General features: G+C 39.3%; 1 protein-coding gene and 2 long non-coding RNA genes across 9 annotated transcripts in view; 2 read left to right on the forward strand and 1 right to left on the reverse strand.

The window, feature by feature from the left end:
* Nucleotides 1–18,327, forward strand: part of DPP6 (dipeptidyl peptidase like 6) — a 551,821-nt gene that overhangs the window by 381,848 nt on the left and 151,646 nt on the right. For all 7 annotated transcript variants that reach the window (XM_035317871.1, XM_035317875.1, XM_035317869.1 and 4 more), the window contains 2 exons: nucleotides 828–942; nucleotides 8,992–9,090. In XM_035317871.1, coding sequence (XP_035173762.1) covers nucleotides 828–942; nucleotides 8,992–9,090 — 214 coding nt within the window. The remainder of the gene's footprint in view (nucleotides 1–827; nucleotides 943–8,991; nucleotides 9,091–18,327) is intronic.
* On the reverse strand, nucleotides 9,861–12,369 carry LOC118162001. The gene is made up of 3 exons (XR_004748250.1): nucleotides 12,245–12,369; nucleotides 11,432–11,544; nucleotides 9,861–9,994 (listed from the first exon to the last, which is right to left on the reverse strand). It is a non-coding gene; the product is annotated as an uncharacterized LOC118162001 (long non-coding RNA).
* LOC118162002 lies at nucleotides 15,449–16,787 on the forward strand. Its single transcript, XR_004748251.1, has 2 exons — nucleotides 15,449–16,528; nucleotides 16,743–16,787. It is a non-coding gene; the product is annotated as an uncharacterized LOC118162002 (long non-coding RNA).

An 18,327-nucleotide genomic window follows, 5' to 3' on the forward strand; every position in this document is an offset into this window, starting at 1 on the left:
AATAAAATAAAATAAAATAAAATAAAATAAAATAAAATAAAATAAAAAATGAAAAAGATAAAGTGCAATAAATGTTTAAGATTTTGTGAATGTGAACACAGCATTTCATAAAAATCTCCATCTCAGGAACAGAGGCACTGTCTACATCCTAGACAGAACATATGGTTTAACCATAGTGAAGTCAAAGCTAGTCAATGAGTAGTGATGGAACTTTTATTGTAAAGATTAAAGGGCATGATTAAATATAATGGATATGCTAGACATTATATCCATCTTCATGTCCTTAGACTTAACCACATGGGAATGAATGCAAGGTGTATTGAGTGGATATGATGTTTTCTGGGAAGGCAAAAAAGTTCACCATGGGAATATCCTCACTGATATTTTATCTCTTTATATGCCCCTGTGAATTATTTATCTTCCTGTATTCCTCTCCGGTATCTTATTATAAAAGTATCTTGAAAGTTACTGGAAAGCTCATTATTCAAACTTAATGAGGGGAGGTAGGAAATTAGCCTTTAAGTGAGCTGAGTGTTGGTGTGAGCAGCCAGTGCCAGTATGCAAGGAGGCAATGGGAAGGCAAAGGAGGCAGTGTGGGTTACACTGCTGAGCATCCAAGGGGTGCACTGCACTTATCACTTAATCTGATTTAGGAGGAATCTAATACCATAATGTATTAGAGTGGCATAACTGTACTTGGTTTACCTGCCTGCCCCACCATGACCGCATGGTGTGGTTCTGTAGGAATACCTTGCTGTTTAGATTCTGCAGTTTTTCTCCTTGTCTCAGTGCCTTTACTAAATGTTCACTTTCTCTGATATTTCTAGGAGCTGGTGGGGAGTAATCCTCCACAAAGAAACTGGAAAGGAATTGCGATTGCATTACTTGTTATTCTCGTTATCTGCTCCTTGATTGTCACCTCTGTTATACTCCTGACACCAGGTATTTATAACTTTTAAGTCTCTTTCATTCTGTTTTTTTTTCTTCTCTATAATTTTGCACTTCCAAGGGTAAAGGGATTTGTAGTGCAAGTCAGCAAGCTGACTGCAAAGTCAACATCAAAAGAATCATCCTTCCTGCTCTCTAGCTTGATGGGATGCTGAGTTGGAGACCATTCTTAAGCAGATTGCCTTAAAGTTTTACATTTTGATTCAAAGATCAAGACCACTGAGCTGAAGGTACCAGGGTGAGACTTGGTTTCCTAAACATAGAAGACAGGTGTCATTTTAGATCGACAGGGTACCTGAGACATCTATATGGGTCAGGTTAGCCAGTCAGTTAGGTCATGGGACTTCGTGAAGTCTGTGCCCAAATGGTGCTACAGCCACCAGTTGGGTAATATATCCTGGAGCATCTATAGTGGTATTAAATGTCTATGTTTAGGCAACTAAATCCCTCCCCACTCAACTATATTGATTTTTATGTCAGACAGCAGTGGTCTGGCTTTACAAAGCAATTCCAGTGTGGTATGTGCTGGATAACACTTAACTACATCAAATGATTAGTCACTTCCCAATAAGAGATTCTTCCATATAGTCCTGTTTCCAAGCTTCAGCAAAGTTCTGCAAATGTAACTTTTGTAAATTACTTCTCTTACAGTAGCTACTGTAGTTCTAGGCTTGAATTTTAAAGTGATATCATTGTCATTATTGATTATTACATATTTATACAGCCCTCTAAATTTCCATGACTATTTAAACAGAAGATATAATGTGCTTTTGTGGCTCTGAGAAGCTTGTGATTTGAATATGAAAAGACAAATGAATGAGAGAAAAGACATAGAATTCAGTGTCAGAAAGGGTTAGGGGCTACAGAACAAAGAAGGCAAAAGGTCCCCTGTAAAGGATGTAAAGGAGAAGAAAAGGGTTTCCTCCTTGGATGAGTACATGGAAGCACAGAGGAGAAGAAGGAAGAGGCAACAAGGGAGAAATAAAACCATAGGAAATGGAAGACCACAAGGTGGAGAAGTAGAAAAATGAGATTAGAGTTGTGGGGCAGAAATTTCTAGGAGCTCATAGCGTGTGAACTGAGATGTAGTTCAGCAGATTAGCCCATCTTTCCAGACGCAATTCTTATTCAACAGCCCTGCTGTAAAATAGACTGGAAAGAGTGATAAATCAAGAAATACAGGGCTTCACAAAGTTAACTGGAAAATAAGTGAAACAATCACTATGAGTCCTTTTGGTTATTTAACATCATGCCATGTTCAGTTTATTTCATGCTATCCTGAATTTTTCAATGCAAATGCAGGTAGTACATGGTCATGCCAGAGTAATTGAGTAATTAAATTAATTAAGGTTAAACTTAATTAGGAATCTTTCTTTAAATTACTTTTGCTAGGGTTCAGATTAACACCTTTGGACATAGCAGTTCATCTCTGAGACGTTTTCGGCCATGGTCTGTGGTCTGTATTCACATTAAGCAACTCTTATTTGCAGTGATGAAATTGTCCCTTACCATGAGGCATGGAAATTTTACCTCCTCTTTTACAGAAGTGTAGTTATGGACTTTTCAAAAATGAATGCAGAAGCATAAATTCCTAAGCCCATACTTGTGGCTTTCAAGAAGCTGACAATGACTCTCACTGCATAGATGAGACTGAGGGTACAGCTTTCATTGAAGAGCAGGAATATAGGTGGATACATGGGGTGGAGCATGAACATACCTGTGCAGTACTAAAGACGGTCTGAGTCACAAGTCTTTCCTTTTACAAGACCATCTGTAATAAGGATATCATTATAAGGTTGGTCAGAATATCTGATGAGGATTTAGCATGTCTGATTTCAGTTCCAAGCTCTGCTATAGACCTCATTTAGGACTTTTGAACTTTACTCCCCTTTCTCTGTAAAGACACACAAAATCCACTAATGACTGTTATGACTATAGATACTGCAGTGCTATTGTACAAGTAAAAGCTGAGCCAGAAAAGGTATACTGAACACTGATCCCTTGTAGATAATGTTCTCTTAGGAAAACACAAGTAAATATGTGTTATTATGATGACATTCTATGTTTTGTAGTATGAAATGGGAATGGGAAATGCATGCATTCAGCATTAAGTAAAATTCATGTGTATTTGTGTGTTTATTTGTATGTGCTTACACAAAGACATTCAGTGTTTGTGTATGTATGCATAACACATATATACACATAAATCATCCAGTTATTAGTATGTTTTAGCAAGAGCTCCAAATAGCATTTTTGTAAATGTCTCTGTGTTTAAAACTTAGGAAAGTGAAAAGTCATTTTCTATGCTCAAATTTTATTCATGGATTTTTGAGATTTCTAAATTACTAAAATTGAATTTGTTTTGTTTTGTTTCATTTTTCTCCCTTGATGGTGTTTCAGAACTGTCCCTTGCATGCAAATACAAAAACTCTGAGCTCAATACTGCTTCTTTTTTTATTATGGATCTAGCCTGCTTCATGTTGAGACTCTGCCAAGGTTAAAATCAGATAGCTTAGGTTGTTGCTGTGGCTTGGCAGCAGCTGAGTTCAGTCTTCTCTTGGGCCACTGGCCCTGGAGCTTGTTACAAGGACCTGCAATGGCACAGGGTAATGGAAGTCTCATTTCACAGGCATTGCCCAGCAGTCAGTGCTAAGTGAGACACTGAGGACGACTTGGCAAACATAATATTTTACATTGCTAATCCTGACTGGGGATAGCACTTCCCAGAGATGTAGGAGAGGGGGAGATGGAGGAGCCTGTCCAAAAGGAGAAGCAGAATGTGAATTTACTTGTCATAAAAGAGCTCACTGGAATAAGAAATATTTATCCTTTGGTAATCAAACAGAATACAGTGATGGATATTTGAGCCAAGAGCCAAGGAAGGGATAGGAGGACAGGGAAAGAAGGAGGCAAAACAGTTTTGTGGATGTTTGCGGGGAGCTTCTGCCAAGTATGAGAGTGGCATTGGAAAAAAAATCCTCTCCACTGGATCTCTCAAGTGGGATGGTGTGGTTTTACATGGGCAGAGCAGAGTGCTTGAGGCTATTTCACATTTGTATTTCTTCTGATGATAACACTGGAGTCCAGCCTGACACTGTCATGTTAGCAAAATATATGTTTGCATTTCACCTCTGCATTTCTCATTTGTACCTATCTTGTCCCTCTCCCTGGCTGGAAAACCATTTTCTTTTAGCATTTTTCCACTGGTTTGAAGGACAGCACTGTTTTACAGTGCAATACTAAGTCATGCAGTGAAGAGATGCTCTAAAACCAGTGCTGACCATCATGTAATGACTGCAGAGAGCAATTTGGGGAATGCCTGAGATATAGTGTAGAATGAAGACTTGCAGCCCATGCTCAGACAAAGAAAAGTGACTATCTGGATTCATAACTTGCATCATCAGGATGACATTTCCCCCACAAAATTAAAGTCAGGGTAGTCTTTGGCAAATGCAAGAGTGAGTGGTAGAATGGGGAATGGGAATGGCTTGTTTAGCAGAACAGATGCTGATTAAGGCTTTTAATGATAAGGAAAAAAGGATTTACATATCTCTTCAAGATTATTTGCAAATCAGTTCAGAGCTATAAAGAAGGTTTAAACTCTGAATTCAGCTTCAGAAATGCTGAAATCCCTGCTGATTTGGGTTTCTGAGGGGCAGGTCACTCACCCTACTGTAAGATCAGCTCGTAAATTTGGAACAGCACTTGCATTCAGTAGACATTGTACTTCCAATAGCAATGTGTTATTGCCACCAAATGCTTAGGTCTATAAAATTTTAATGAAACTTAACATTTCTATGATTTATTTATCTCTTGATGTTCTAGAAAATAATTCTTAAAAGAAGCAGTAGCTGGTGGAAGCTTTCATTTAATTACACTGTAGTATACCACATGCCCACAATTGCCTACGCTGAAGGAGTCTGTTTTTTTTGTGTGAGTCCTGCCATTCCACCCACCTTTGAAAACTATGAAGCTATTCATTTAAATGATAAAAGTGTGAGACTGAGACTTTCTTAATTGACAGTTGCTCACTTGTCGCAGCATATGGCATCTATACGGGTCTTGTCTTAGCAGTGGTGTGTGTGTATTTTTATAAACATGTGAAAATGGTTGTAGATTTCCATGTGTGCACACATATATCAAAGCTGAAAAGAGGGCCCAATTCTGCAGAAGTAAAATAAATAAATAATTTAAAAAACAAACAAAAAACAAAAAAAAAAAAAAAAAAACAACTCCCTCCCAAAATTTCATTAGACAATTCGCTTAGGAAAAAAGGTGCTTTCTGGGCCCCTCTATTTGGAAAGTGAGGTTAAGAAGGACTCTGCTTATCTGTTCCTGATATTTAAAGCTTTGTGGACGTATACATCAAGTTTGTTCCTTTCAGATATAACCTTTAAGTGAAAAAAAAGTACACTCAATCCCATGTTAAAATCTTTACAAATTTCATAAGAATTTTTTTTGGACAGAGATGGTACTGAAGATAGTCATTGTATAGCATCAATTCACAGCACTCTGTCAGACAGCCAAATACATCACCTTGTGAACATCACCTGGTTTTTGCTACTCAGCAAGAGCAAGGAGCACAGTGACCATCTGTGTAATACTGTAATTTGTTTGCTCACAACAGTAACATATGAATGTCCATTATTAGTCAACAAAAAAGTAGGATTTTACAAAAGGGAGAGAGGCTGGCTGTTTCTCTTGCCCTGGCCACTTGCCTTTTGGGGATGGGGAGCTCTGCTGGGGTGGAACAGGGCTCAGGTCTGCCCAGGAACTGAGCTGGCATGCTGAGGTAGGATGGAAGCTTCTGGTATGCTGGGTCATGCCTGCCAAGTGGTGGACATTTAAAAAATAAATAAAAATAAAAATAAAATAATAATAAAAAAATAATCCATGACTTAGCAGCACATAGTAGCCCAGGAGATGTGTGAGAAAAGCATCTGACACTGATCTGTTGCCCAGCAATTTTGGAAAGAAAGGTAGGTATACAAAGGTAGTTGAGACTTCTTGGCTATTGCTGAGGGGAATCTTGAAATAAATGATTGGTACAGCAAAAGCTAAACAGAAAAGGAGGTTGGCCTGTCTTTAATGGGACTAGAGGAGTGGAGCAGGCATTCTTAATGAATGTTCTGAGTTGCCTATGTGTTAGATGAGAGGTCAGTAAATCTGATTTTTTTCACCAAAATGTTATTGACTGATAGCTTATTAATTATTTTTCTCCTCTGCTCTATGACTGAGATTCGCATTGTCCACAGTATACTAGAGGAACTATTGCAACTAATATTGTAATATGGTGTTGGACATTACAAGCGAATCTTATCAAGACACGTCTTATAGAGGCTGAGGTGTGTGCATGCTTCAGTCACTCCTTTTCCCTTTGCTGTCTGTCCTTTATGAGGAGTTCAAGGGCTGTGAAGGTGCAGAGGTCACAGAGCCCCTGGCGTGGCCATCTGCATCCTCTTCACAAAGAGGGAATGAGAAGGGCTTCCTGCCCTGCCCCTTCCCAAAGCTCCAGCACAGAAGTTTGTGTGTGCCTTTCCTTATGCCTTCATGATGGAGAACAGTGTGTCCCCATTCCTTGAGGTGGCTTTTGGAAAGCAGTGCCTGAACCAGCTAAATATCCCACTCTGCAGTGCCTGGTCTCCCCGTGTGCCCAGTGCTAGGACCTTGCTCCATGGTAGGAACTAATTGGAACAGTTTCCTGGAGTTCTTCTGACCTATATTTTCCAGGTTAGTAAATAAAATTATGCAGAAGAACTTGGCATAGTGCTGTCACATAGACAGATTTGGCAGAGGACTTGTATTAATATGTCTTGGCACTTCGAAAGCCAAACTAAACAGTGTGATTGAAATCAATTAGATTTAAAAAAAAAAAAAAAAAAAAAAAAAAAAAAAAAAAAGGAAAGGAAAAGTGAAGACTTTCTTTTAATTTAGTAAAAAAGAAATATGTTGAAACACCTTCTGGTGGAACAAAACATTGTTCAGAGTTAATTTTCAGTAGTCTTTGGTAGCTCAGGAGCTTCAATTTAGTGTAGCAGAGAAGATTTTTTCCCCCTAACAAATGGCTTTTAAGAGTCCATTTCCACTGCCTCTAATCACCAGTGCATCCAGTCAGTGTAACAGGTTTAGTTCTAATCAAAGGTACCAAAGGCTGTGTGATACCAACAGACCCCAGGCATGAGGATGCTCTAGTGAGGAACAATATTGCTGTGGAAATACTCAGGATGCGGCCTTATGTTTTACTTTTACAAGCATATGTGCTTAAGGCTGATTGAAAGGTTTCCATGAAAATATTTTTTCAGGAAAAAAAAATAAAAAATGAATGTTGGGAACAAACTATTCAAAATCATTTTTAAATCACTGTAGAAAATGATTGCTTGTCCCAACAAAAAAAGATCAACAAGCAGACAACAACAACAAAAACAAAAGTTGATGGAAAAAGAAAAAAGTATATTAATCAAAAAGAAAATTGTGTTTTCTTTAAAAAATAAATATTTGAGGAAATGAAAATCCATTTTCATACTAAGCATACTAAGCACTTTTATTGTTCTGTAAGCCCAATAATCCATCGATTCAACATAAACGTTTCAGTTATAGGCCCTCTGCATTATTTTTATGAGAACTGTTACACAGTGGAGAGGTGCTGATGGAAATGAGAAGGTACTATTTCTGCAGAGGAGAAAAGGCTACCTGTGGAAACCTTCTTAAATTTGTGCCTTAGTTTTCCTCAGTTCTACTCATATGTGTTCAGTCTTGGTGGCCTCCTGAATGAGAAAGATTTCTTTATGATAACAATTTATAGGACAAAAATCTGTTGGCAGTCACTGGATAAAACTTGAGAAGTGGGGTGAGGAAGCTCATTATGCCATGTGCTGTGGTGCTAAGACTTCCAGCAGTGCCTAAGAGCACCACAGAAGTGGTGCCCAGGAAAGCAAGACTTGGTGAATTCCCTTACATACTGTATCTTGGAGCACTATTGGATGTGACTTATTTAATTGTTTGTTCAAGAAAGTTGGAAAACCCATATCCTAATTTCCAGTACTATATGCATTTTTGTTTTGTTGTTGTTGTTGTTGTTGCTTTTTTTTTTTTTTTTCAATGACATTACTCTTTTGGTCTTGAAGTTGCCATGGAATTTTCTGTGCAGGTTGGTGGGGGCTCTTGTTGTATTGCACAATACTTTATTTTCCTGTATGAAGGACAGGGGAGGAAGTGTAGAGTAAGGTTTTCTTTTTCGGAAAATTGAATGTGCTACAAAGTAGAGCTAGGAAGAGTGAACTAAACGAAGGGTGCTGCTCATTAAAGAGGATCTTCCAGAATCTTCAGCTGGTAGTCTGGTTCTTCAATTTAAAAGCTGACCACATTTCCATGCTACTATTGTGTTTGCAAATGAAACCAAATCCTTTCAGTAAAAATGAAAATCAGTATCAGCCAGACATGCACCACCAAAGGATTTAGAGGTATTTCTCATAGATTTTTCAAAAATATCTCTGCAGTTAGGTGTTTTATGAATTCTTAAAAATATTCTGTCTAAATCCTTACAAGGCTAAATACATTTGCAAGTGTGGTTCTGCATGACAGTTTTTAAGGAAATAAAAACATCAGCTCTAAGAAGTAGGTCACTTTACATTTTATTTTATTTTACTAAAAAAAAAAAAAAAAAAACAAAAAAAAAAAACTAATGGTTTCAGAATAGTCAAAGTTGAAAAGTTTTAATACTCTTGAGGATAGTCAGAATTCTGTAGTGCTCTGATATATGTCTGTTTGCATGACTTTTTATATCTTTTTTGATCAGTTTCTGTCAAAAAAGTATGTTTTGGATCATTGGTCCTTTTGTAGTTGTTGAATCTAGGAGGTTTCTCTTTGTGAACTATTAGATGGTCCTTTTCTACTATTGACAATGTGAAGGAGCTTATGAGTGACAGAAGGCTTAATGTGGACCACTCCTGAATGAAATATGATATGTCACTACTCAGAGTTGCTGTAGTTTCAGATACATTTCAAAATAGAAGTAATGGCAGTTTGTTTTTGCATGTTTTACAGTTGAAGATAACAGCTTGTCTCAGAAGAAGAAGATAACAGTGGAAGATCTATTTAGTGCTGATTTCAAAATCCATGACCCAGAGGCTAAATGGATAACTGGTGAGTGAAGCATGAATGTGTGTTGGCGTCTTCCCTTCACTGGCTCACTCCCATGGTCCCTGCTTTTATTTTCTTCTTTATTCCCCGTTCTTTTCTATGCTCTTCAAATTACATAATCATGCAGTGGTTGAGCTTGGAAGGGGCCTTATGAGATCATCTTGTACAAACCCTTTCTCAAGTAGGAGCAGCTAAAAGAAGTTGCCCAAAAATTAAATCCTCAAATTCCTATTCCAGTTTTCCTCCCAATTAATAAGTATGCAAACAACATCACTCTGTTATTACCATTTTTTATTTAAGTACCTCCAGTGAGAGATATCCCATAGAGATATCCCACAGCTAGGCATTGAAAGCTGCAACCTTTGTCCCAAAGAGTTCCCAGCATTTGATAGGTGATACAGTACATGGCTGGAAGAAGTGGTTGGAGCACTGTCACAGTCATTATTTCACCATCAACAAATCTTCCGGTTTATTTTCGCTCATCAGAACACTTTTTTTTTTTCCAGCAGAGAGGTGAAGTGTTGCTAAGCAACTGGCAAGCAGTGGTCCAGCAGCAGCTGGGCTGGTGCATGCACGTACCCCATGTGCCCTTTTTGTCCTATGCTGCTGTGCATTTTCTAGTCAGGGGAAAACCAAATAATACTGGAATTAATGCACATAGTGTTTGCTGGAGCAGAACTGTTTGGGGGATGTAGATTCTAGCTCCCGCTGGAAATTGTTGCAGTCTGAACAAGCTTTGGCAGGAATAAAATGATCCGTGGTATGCCATTCATGTAGGTTCCAGTCCAACACCGATTATCGCTGAAGTTATTAGTCTTTCTTCTGAATTTAATGGGGAACTGGATCAAATCCTTCCTCTTGTTTGGCTTTCATTGTCTGCTATGCCCATTGGGAACAATTCTAATACCTGTAATGAAAAGAGAGAGAGCTAAAGGATTGTGCTGAATGAACGCGCTCCCCAGCCACCCTCAGCACAGCTGTCTCTGGCTTCTCTCCCCAGTTCAGCTATGCAGGAAAGCACTTGCAGACAATACGCACCTTCACAAACACACCTGCGTCGGGCAGGAGCTCTTTTTCAGGCCGCATACTCTGGCGGAACAGTGATCCCCATAGCCACTCTTTAGGAAGAATGTTAATGGAAATATTAGGTGCACTCCAGTTCAGAGTTATTTGTCTACTATCCTTTTATATCACCAATATCCCTAATGGTCTTAGTGAAGGAAGAGTTGTTTTATTGAGACCTTTGCAGCTATTTTTTTTTGTTATTATTTGCTTCTCATTATTATTCACTCCTTCATCACTCCTGTGAAGGAGTGATGATGAATTAAACAAACTTTTACAGGAACAGAGAATGGAGTATTGCAATGGAGCCGTGTATAACCTCTCCCTTCTGAGTATATCTTTTAATAGAAATATGGAGTTTTTTTCCACAAAGCTACAGTCTTCTGTGCAAAAACAATATTTCCCATGCTTTTCGGGTTACAATCACTTACTGGTGCCATACACACTTTCATTGAGAGTCCAATCCTGCCATGTTTTTAACTTAATTTCCCCTTTCCCATGTACTTTCACTGACTCCAGTGCAACTTAACATAGATCTTGCCCTATCTGAAATTGCTAAAATATCATTTCTGTACAAGAGAAGTATGAAGCTGTATTGTGCAAACCTGCCTAAATATTTTAGAAGGACTTGTTTTGTCTCTGTGCTTCTAATACCACTGATATTGATTTTAATATAGCTAGAGACATTTTTTAAGCCAACAGATATTCTGTAGATTTACCCAAGTAACTTGAGGTTTGAGAGCAAGTTTCCAATATGCAGTGTCATTCGTGCAAGAACCCATAGCTGTTTTACCACATTAATTACTTTTCTGAGTTATAGTTGTTTTTCATAGCTCTCTCCACCTGTCTAAATGGTAAAATCTTAGTCAAGGTCCCTGATAAGCAAGATGAAAGACCAATAGCCTAACTGCCACACATTCCTATCAGTTTCATGTTCTCAGTTTAAGAGCAAATGAAAGTCGGTCTGAAAACACCCAAGCCAAACTGATAAAGCCTAGTACAGCAAGAGTGTTGATCTGGCTTAGCAGAAAAATTGCCTATTTAAAAGTCACAAAATGAGTGACTTTAGCATAGTTTTGTGGATAATCTGCACAAAACATAAATACCTGTGGTCTATCCTTGCTTCCTTTCTCATCCTGTTATGTAGCAAAATACCGCAATCCAGAGATCTGCAAAATTCAGTCCTCTCAGCTCTTCAAATCTATATTTCTTTCCTTTCCCTTTCCAAAGCAGATAAGTATTTCTCTTCAGGGTGGCAATTTAAAATATTCTGAAAACTCACTGGAATTGACGGGATGAACTGATGTTTAAGCATTCTTTTTTGATTCGTGGTGGGCAAGTGAAAATAACATATTTCAGATCGATAGCTCTGTCATTCCATTGATTTCAAAGGAGCTAGAAAAGTAAAAAGAGAACCAGTTTCAAAGCTGACATAACTACACATCCAATGCAAAGACCACACGCTTTCCCTCAGCTTCAAATTGCAACTCAGTTCTGATTTGTGGATATGGCTGCATCTTTTTATTAGAATTTTGATTAAATTTACTTGCATGAAGTGAGCGATGTGCCAAAGATGGAACTTTGAAACTCTTAGCATTTCTGTGATGCTGCAGTAATTTCTAATTCCAGTTTACATCTCTATCCAGTGGTTTATGGAGAGGAAATAATATTTTGTTTAATCAGCTGTTGCATTCACTCTCTTCTACAGCCCCGGACATTGCTCTTACTGAGTCAATAAATAAATAAATAAATAAATCTATAGGGGCCAACATAATTCATAGACCAAAGTCAGCTGCTCAAGAGTATATTTCTAGTTCCACATTTTCCATGGATTGCTATTGCTTAGATATGCTTTGTAGCATAAGCTAATACTGGCATTTTTGTGAAGGGTTCTCTTTTCACAGTAACACTGTACATATATAGTATATATGGTATAGTACAGTAGGTATACGGTATTATAATATAAGAAGTCTGAGATTGTTCTAGTGACCAAATTGCATTCCCCTGCCCAGCAACTTGAGTGCAAAGAATCCAAATGGCATCTCTCTGCCAGATCCATCCATTCCTTTCCTCCTGTGCTCTGTACATCGCTCACCGCATCACACCCTGCACCGTTCCATTCTCTTCCTCTAGTGTAAGCTTCCCTTAACTGTACAACTATAATTATGTTGTCCATATGCTAAGCATGCATGCAAGCTCCAATTAGCAGCTTATTTCATACTGTGTATCTTAAAAGCTGTATTTGGACAGTTCCTCGTTTGTATATCCTCCTCCATTCAGTGCCACAAGTGTCCTGTGCAGCCTTTTGTTAGCCCACTTGTGGATGACAGATGGCCTAATCGTTAGGCGAGTCTCTAACTGCTTAGCAGTTCTGCTTTCAAGCTCCACATTACTTCGTAATTAGGTTTCACAATTGCTAGGCTTTTTCTGTATTCCTCTTGACATGGGAGTTTAGCTCAGGTTTCTGAGAAGCTTGCTGGGATGCTGCAATGTTCCTGTAAAGGTAGATCAAAACTGGGATAAAGGGTGCTGGTATTTCATCCTGCAGAACTGCTCAGCCATCTGGACAATAAATGATAGTCATTGCCTGGACCCAGCCTGAGAAGTCGGTCGGGTTATGAGTGCTGTCACTGTCAACAAGGGTGCTGCAGTAGTTCCCACCAATTGTGAATCTGCCTCTGTGTGTCCCAGGAACTCTCCTCCCTTCTCACAGGAGGTAGAATCATGCCCAATGCCTAAGAAAGCAGTAGAAACAGAAGTGTTACACCTCTCATGGAGGCTTATGTTCATCTTTTCTTCTTTGTATGTAATGACAAATAGATTTTGCATGCACTGAAAGTACTTGGCTGCTACTAGAAAAACATAATAGCAACCTATAATATACAACCCCTGCTTATTGCGATTGTTTGGGTGCGGCTTGCCATCGTTACTTACTTCTTGGAGGATGTTTTTCCAGCCCAGCTGTTGGCATCTTGCAAGACAGTGTGTATTGCAGTGGGTGTTGTCAGGATTTGGGGCTGAATGTTAATGACTGGAAGCTCCAATCAGGAGCACATCTCCTTTGTGCCAGACATGGTGAGACAGTCCTTGCAGAGAGGCTGTAACCAAACAAAAAGAATAGAGGATGAAATGAAAAGTACAAAGTACTCGAGCAGCGAGGAGCACAGGAAACCAAAGGATGCCTTCAGGGTTGGAGGAAGTTGATTAATCCAAAAACCTGAAAATTAAGCCCTGCTGTCCGAGTTCCTTGCCCACTTGCTGCAGTTGAAACACTGTCAAAATATTATTTATTCTTATCCAAAGGGGAATAGTGGGTAACTTAGCAAAAGGCTCTGAGTGGTATTTTCAGAAATGGCTTGGTTATTTGGAATCCTGCCCCTCAGCAAGAGCCAGAAGGGCTGCGTGCCTATCTTGCATCTGAGAATGGCAGCTGGGCATTTACATCACAGTCCTGAAAAATGCACTAATAACTAATATCTAAATATAATAGAGAAGTTCTTTTATCTTTAATACTGAGTCACATATGTTTTATTGCATGTTTTACTAATAACATTATAGACTCTCTAGGCTCTTTTTAAGTCTAATATTGAATTTAATGACCTAGAACTAATAAGTTTTATTTCCCATGCTGAAAAAAATTGTCTTGCAGTAACTGAGGTAATTTATTTCAGTTTACCTTTAATAATAATGCTCAGATCAACAATACTTGGATAGCCCAAATGCCCCCAAGTCTATTCTGTGCAGTGTAAATTCATTGCACTGTATTGATAAAAGCACTGATGCATTTCAAATGATGCAGATGCACGTGGAGAGAATGAATTATTTATCATTTTCTTTGCATAGATATAGAGAACTTTGTAAGTGCTAATATTTTTCATTGTGAAAAAAAAGGGTTGTGTTAAGATGCTGTTTTGACAGCCCTGGAGACTAAAATGGCATTGATAGAGAGCTGTAACACAGCTAGGTGGAGTGCAGGCTTCTCTGGCTAGCTCCTCCATGGGCTTGACCACATCAGAGAGACCAGATGAATTGCATCGGGGAAGAAGCCTTGTCCTTAGCAGAGTTAGGCCATTGGTATGAAAGGAAAGATCATCTTCGTCTTTCTCATCAGAGAAACAGATTCTGGTCTTGTGTGTGTTCTGCAGGTGCTACAAGATGAGGGTCACACACCCACCCCAACTCTCATCCTAAATAAATGCAAACTACTCACAGATGTTTTTGTTAGTGTAAATTTGGTGAAGGCATAAAGAAAATTGGGTTACTATATTGGAATTTTTGCTTCATTGCCTGCTGTGCTAAACAGAGATACTAGTAAGTTAATTTTAATGTATTATAATTTTGTGTTAAAATCGCTTGAGAGAATGTGTTTACTGAACTTAGTGGTTCATTGAAAACTTGTCACACTCCCAGTTCTGGTGTGCCAAACCTCATATTCTACCTCATGGCAGTTTGTTTTTGCGATGTTTTTGTGAGCATTCCAGCTTTCCAGTCACTCTTGAAATATTTTCTGAGATGCATAGCAAGCCATGTGGAGCTCAACACAGCAGTTTGTGGTGGTAAAGGTTCCAGTGAACTTTGAGCCCCACAGCTCTGAGATACATAAATGGTGATCTATGAACATATGAATGCTAGTTAAGTAAGCACACGGTGAACTTTGAGGTAGTGTTGGTGCTGGTGGAAGTGTCCATGTGCTTTAATGATGGTTGGTTGCTTTTTTAATCTAAATGTCCTTACAAAACACCATCCTCTATTGCCAAAGAAGAAGAAATAAAGGCTCACACTCTGTCAAGACTGCTACAGTGGGAAATAAGACAGGAATGTATTAAACAACTTGAACCATAATTTTGATTTTCAGACTCATCCTGGATCATAATCTCCAGGGATTTCATAGAGTAAAATCTCTACTCTGAGAGCACTGTAAGGAGTTTGCCTTGCTTCCTGCCTTGCAGCTGCTGTGCACTTGCTTAAGTTCAGCAATGACAGTAACCTATTCACTAAAGACAGGAAACCATGGAATTAATGGCTTTTTAACATACTATAATAGGCTGTGGAGGAAAGCATTTCAGCCATGTAGCTATTTTGTTCATTGCTGCTAGAGAGAGTGAAATGAGAAATCAATTTAGTTCTTTTAAAAATTAATACAGTCTGCAGAAGCAAGATGGGGAGCAGCTTTGTAGCTTGGCTATAGAAGTGCCTCTGTGTTCAACATCTCTGTTGTGCTGGGGTGCTGGTGGGGCACATGTTTGGCTGATAGGCTGAGAAAATTGTCCTTTGGTTTCTGAATTTGAAGGGAGAAATATACTAGAGAAAGTCCTATTTGTGAAAAAATATCCCACCCTAGAAAAGCAGAAGTAACACTGTAGTGGTCAATTAGTCTTTTTTTTTTTTTTTTTTTTTTTTGAGTAGTTTGATATCTTGAAGAGGTCAAGATTATTTTCATGTAGCTAACCCTGCATCTAGGAGCCTCCATAGGTAACCTAACTGCCCCAAGGTCTGCTGAATGCTAACCATTCCCCAGGGTGTCACTGATTGCTTTTAAGCATCGGCACCTCTGAGCCACAAGTCCTCTTTGAGGTATCAAAATATGTCTTTAGCTAATGAATACCTAAACACCCACATGCAAAAGCCATATGTAATCTCAGAGATTCAGTATAGTAGCTTTTTGTTTGTGTCCCTGCATCATGCCAAGTTGAGTGAAGAGGCCAGCACGGGGACAGGACCGGTGGTGTGAAGGTCACCTTTGAGAAGTGAGATAAAAAGAGGCGAGTGATGGAGAGGGTTTGGCAGGGCGATGCAGTGGGGAGCACAGGCTGCAGTTACTGGGGGTGAATGCATGAGGGGAGGGTCCTGGGGTTATGCACAGGAGCAGGGGCTGGAGTTGTGGAAATTATGAAAATGAGCCTGGAAGTCAGTAATGCGATCTTGTGTCTTAGGCCATTAAGGCATTTCTCACAAAGAGCTGCAAAATACACTCAGTTGTTTGGGTAACCTTATGGGTACAAATTAAAGAGTAAAAGATAGCTGGAGGATGCAGAGGATGTCCTTGGATTTTTCCTTCTTGTTTGAGCTCTGCTAACATCCACTCCAGGTAACTGCCTAATTCTGTTCCTACTGACATTTTTAAACAAGCAGTAAAAACAGACTTCTCCCCCACATACAATGTGATGGTCACACTCTTGCATGTTAGACGAGCAAACGTTTCCTAGACTTCTTACATCCATTCACAAAAAGAGATTCCCCATTTTGCATTCATGCCTGGCTCCACTAAAATTAGTGTTTTTCTCTCCAAGTAACTCAGAAGTGAGGTGGTGCCTCCTGCCACGATGGTGTCTGCCACATCTGAGGAGCATCTGTGGGGAACAATCCAAAGCTGCAACAGGTGTGAAGAAAAAAGGAGCACCTGGGCTCTTGTGTGTGTCAAATTTATTTGCAGAATTGAGGTTAAAATCCATGGAGATTGTGTAGAAGCTGTCTCTCCATGTGCCTCCCCAGTTGTCATGCTTTGTGCTGCACCAAGGTGCATGGCAGCTTTATATGGCTGGTAGTTGCGACAAAGCTGTGAAATTCAGTACTGGCTTTCTCTACCCGTCTAGGCTTCCTGCAGCTGCACTCAGTTCACAGGGGGTAGGGTTTTTATTAAAAAAAAAAAAAAAAAAAAAAAAAAAAAAGAGAGAGAGAGAAAAGAAAAAAAGGAGAACAGTAGGAATGGAAATGGGGAAGAAACAGCACTCTGCCATGGGGAGCTGCTGCGCCTGTAGGGGTCTTTAGAAGATGCAGCTCACATCAGCAGTGTTTCTGCTGCTGAAAGAAAAGAAATGCATTTGCCAGCTCTGCCTACGTGTTTAACAGTTTGAATCCAGTTAAAAAGGGACCTGGTTTTTCATCTTGTTTAAAGTGGCTCAAAATCAAAACCTGCTGCTTTCAGAGATGAGGGAGATATGCTGGTTTTACAGGGATTTAACTGGGAGAGGGATTAGGTGTTCTCTTGGTGTGTGTTAGTTAAAGCTCCAGGTGAAGAGCTTCAGGTTCAGTGTGATGCTGATAAATACTCTTCCTCAGTTCTTACACCTGCAAAGTGAGCAACCGTGAGCTCCCAGTTGTCCCCAGCCCCTGGGGAAGGGGGAACTGCTGTGATGGAAAATGTATTAGATAATCCTGTAAAAGGATGGTCATAACTGCAGCTGGGGTGGTTGAATTTGTACCAAAATAAAGTTGTTGTTGTGCAGTTTTTTTGTTTGTTCATTTTCCTTTGTCTCTTCAGATGTGTATAGCACAGAAGGGAAACAGGAGGGAGAAAAGGAAAGCAACATGTACCCAGCTGCCAGGTGATGGTGAGATGCAACAGAAGGTGCAGAGGGTAGTGGTCTTCTCCCTTGCCTGGACATCTGGCCATGGGTAGAGTTGCCTTGGGAAGAAGTAAGGAATGTATTTCAGTTAGATCTGTCACTGCTGAGAAAACCTGGACAGATAGGGAATTCAGTTCTGAACCTCAGTTAAGGAACATCAAGAAGGAGGGTTTGCATGGACCTGCTGAAGATTTTGCTAACAATCAGGTGGGTGTAAGGATCGAAATGTTTTGGGAAAAGAAAATCTAGGAGAGGAACTTCTAGGGAAGAGAAGAGGAAAAAAAAAAAAAAAAAGAAGAAATGTGTTATATAATTGCAGGAATTGCAGGATATGCTGAGCAAGAAGTACATGAGAGGGAGGGCTGATGAGAAAGGAGAGCTCTTCAGGGTGCTTGGGGCCTCTTGTTAATCAGCCGATACTGATTACAACAACACTGCTGGTACCTTCAATAGTGATTTCCAGAGATCTGGAATCCATCCACACAGTTCATCTGAAAAGCTCTTCATTCTGTAGGAAGCAACTTGCCTTTTTTTTTTTTTTAAAAAAAAAAAAAAAGGACAATTTTCCCACTGCCCTGCTTGACTTCACTTCCTTGTTAAAGATTTTGACTTGGTGCAAAGTATGTTTTCTTAACTCGGGATCTTTCCCTGAGCTTGCTCCACTGCTCTTGGACATTTGCTGAACATGGAGTGTTCACCAAGAATAATTAGAGTAGTATATATTTTTCCACTTGCCCCCTTTTAGTGAACATTAAATAAATACATACCCTGATACAGTAATTTCATAAATCAGAGATTAAACTTTACATCAGATATTTGTAATTGAAATTTT

This window comes from Oxyura jamaicensis, chromosome 2, assembly GCF_011077185.1.
Source record: "Oxyura jamaicensis isolate SHBP4307 breed ruddy duck chromosome 2, BPBGC_Ojam_1.0, whole genome shotgun sequence".
Taxonomy (NCBI): Eukaryota; Metazoa; Chordata; class Aves; order Anseriformes; family Anatidae; genus Oxyura; species Oxyura jamaicensis.